Source organism: Haplochromis burtoni, unplaced genomic scaffold (genome assembly GCF_018398535.1).
Source record: "Haplochromis burtoni strain Fernald_Lab_line unplaced genomic scaffold, NCSU_Asbu1 Contig_1081, whole genome shotgun sequence".
In the NCBI taxonomy this organism is placed as follows: Eukaryota; Metazoa; Chordata; class Actinopteri; order Cichliformes; family Cichlidae; genus Haplochromis; species Haplochromis burtoni.
This window is the reverse complement of record NW_024583442.1, coordinates 67,652-70,261: the sequence shown is the minus strand read 5'-3', so window position 1 is coordinate 70,261 and position 2,610 is coordinate 67,652. Positions and strand designations below refer to the sequence as shown.

At 35.4% G+C, this 2,610-nt stretch overlaps 1 protein-coding gene across 1 annotated transcript in view; it reads right to left on the bottom strand.

The window, feature by feature from the left end:
- The window catches only part of si:dkey-106n21.1 (solute carrier family 23 member 2), a gene marked incomplete in the record, with an annotated part of 67,050 nt that overhangs the window by 13,294 nt on the left and 51,146 nt on the right, over nucleotides 1-2,610 (bottom strand). The window contains 2 exon segments of the mRNA XM_005951643.2: nucleotides 51-159; nucleotides 1,457-1,621. Coding sequence (XP_005951705.2) covers nucleotides 51-159; nucleotides 1,457-1,621 — 274 coding nt within the window.

Here is a 2,610-nt window from a genome sequence, read left to right as displayed (position 1 = left end):
TGTGTGTGTGTGTGTGTGTGTGTGTGTGTGTGTGTGAGTGTTAAAATCACCAGTGTCAATGATGCCAGGATTGGATTGAAACCAGGTGGGTAGAACCAGACCGCTGAAGGTTGAAAAGCCCAGGATGACGAGGTTACGTGAAGAGTTAAGATCCACATACTGGAGAGAGAACAGAAGACAGGATGTTGTGTGAAATAGAGTGAGAAAGAAAGAAAGAGAGACAGAAATAATGTGATACAAATTTGCTAAAACTGGTTTATTGACTCTCAGATGCAAGCCATTATTTTGTTGATCTGTTTCAGCTAGCTGACATTTCTGCTGTGGAAGTTCACTAAAATGAGATTAGGAATAATCAGGAAAAAAAGAGACCCAAATTCTATTTTGGTATGGGATTCACATTTATTTGGTCATGTCAGGTTAACACGGGTCACAGTGAGGTCAGTGTAGATATATATATATATATATCTGTGTGTGTGTGGATGTATGTATAAGACTATATTACCTACCTATAATAATGAAACATGATACACAATAGTGTTACAACAGTACAAAACGAAATAGCTACAAAATATAGCTTGGGAAAACACCGTCATTTTTCATCTTTACAAAAACTGATAGAGCAAGTTCTTTAGCCAAAAAATACCATAGAAGGGTGGAACTAATAATACAGTTGTGCAACAATTCAGTTAAGGTATTTGCATTTACTGTATTTTCTAGCAAGTACTTCCTTAAACGCCGTCTCACTTATGTTTTTCAGCAATTAATTAGTCTCAAAGTCGGAGACTTTTATAACAGCTAAAAATTCACAGTGTTTAGTTTTCAGTTCTCATTTAGGCATTAAGAAATATGTTTGTGGTTGAAAAACAAACACTCAAAAACCTTTTTTGGAATATCATTAAATTACTATCTTCTTGTCTGTATGTTTGTCCAATATGTTTGCTGTAATCAAACTGAAATAGCTTGATACGGGAAAGGTGATTACTATTGACCCTTACTCACTCAACCTAACCTTGAAATCACATATTACTGTACTTACATTGAATTTCATGTATTACGGATTACACTTACAGTGCGCTAACAACTGCCAAGCTCAACATCTAACATCAAAGCAGTTTTACAATAATGAGACATTTTTGTGCAGCAGATTTCTTAAAGGTTGCTTAAAGTGCCAAATGGTAGACAAGTTAATGACAATAAAATGCAAATAAAGTTTTTATTACACACATGATCCTTATTTTCTGTTTTTGCCTGTATTCTAGATAGATTTAACAACACCGCTCACTGTGGAACCAGTGAGTCCAAGAAAGCCTTAATAGAGATGGTGTTTTATTTGAAGGGGTTAAGGATTAGGGCATCTTATTAAGCTATGCTCTAGTTACTCTGAATAAAAAAAAAAAAGGTGCACCAAATAAAAGACAAATGCAATTTGATATGCTGTGAAATTAATTGTGTTTACCTGGAGGTTGGATATCCCAACTGCTGCAATCATTCCAAACATAATAAGGAACATGCCCCCAATGACTGGATCTGGGATAGTGATAAAAATTGCTCCAAACTTTCCAAAGATTCCGAGGATGATCATCAGAATTCCAGTAGTCTGGAGGACCAGCCTGCTACCAACCTAACATAAAAACAGAGCACAGGGACTCACTGTAAGGTGTACACAAGAAAACTTAAACCATCATTATTTTTGCAAGGATGTTGGAAGAATCTCTGGGTCTCACTGGACATGTGACATGACAACACAGGAAGAGTGGTTAAGCGTTTCGATGCCATAATATTAAATAATAACTATATCTGAAATTGTCCTGTGATAAGACAGGGTGTACATGTTTTTAACAGGTGTGTACATACTAATCGCAATTTTTTTTTATTGAAAATACAGTAACCTGCACTTTCAAACAAGACATGAATACAAGTGGATTTAGATTACCATTAACCAATGCACAAACAAACATATATACATAATACATATAAATCCATCTTGAATGTTGTCAGTAGTCAAAAGTAAACTTGGTTTTGGTCCCTTTCAGTAATTGGTGAAAATCTCCCAAAGGTGTTCTTTTTAAATGGTGTGTGGTAGGACTTGACTTAAGCGGTCAAAGAAGTGCAGGAGACTGATGCTGCCTAGTGTAGCAAGTGATTTATTCACCATTTTGTGACCCAAATAATATTTACAAAAAAACAAATAAGAAACTCAACTCTATAACTAAATCAGTTCAAATAAACATAACTGAACTTAAATCAACAGAAATTAAGGTCAAACTGCACACAGCTACACTGACCTGAACCTTTCTTCTCAAACACCTGAGTTCTGCTTAAATAGCCCACTTATTTCTCCTCTGGACTATTCCATTCGGTAGGTAAGATGAACATAATTATATTCAAACCTCTACTACTACTCTTTACTGGCAACATGAACTCTGTGGTGTAATCAATACATATTACAACAATAAATCTATTTCTTCATAAACCCTCTAAAATCAACTTTATTAAATTATAAGAGTTCTTCCCCTCCCGCACTTGGTCTCTTCCTGTGACCTCAGATGAACCCAGAAGCTATAAAGCAGGAAGTAAAACTACATTTCCTCCTTTTGTTTCTGGAAGACA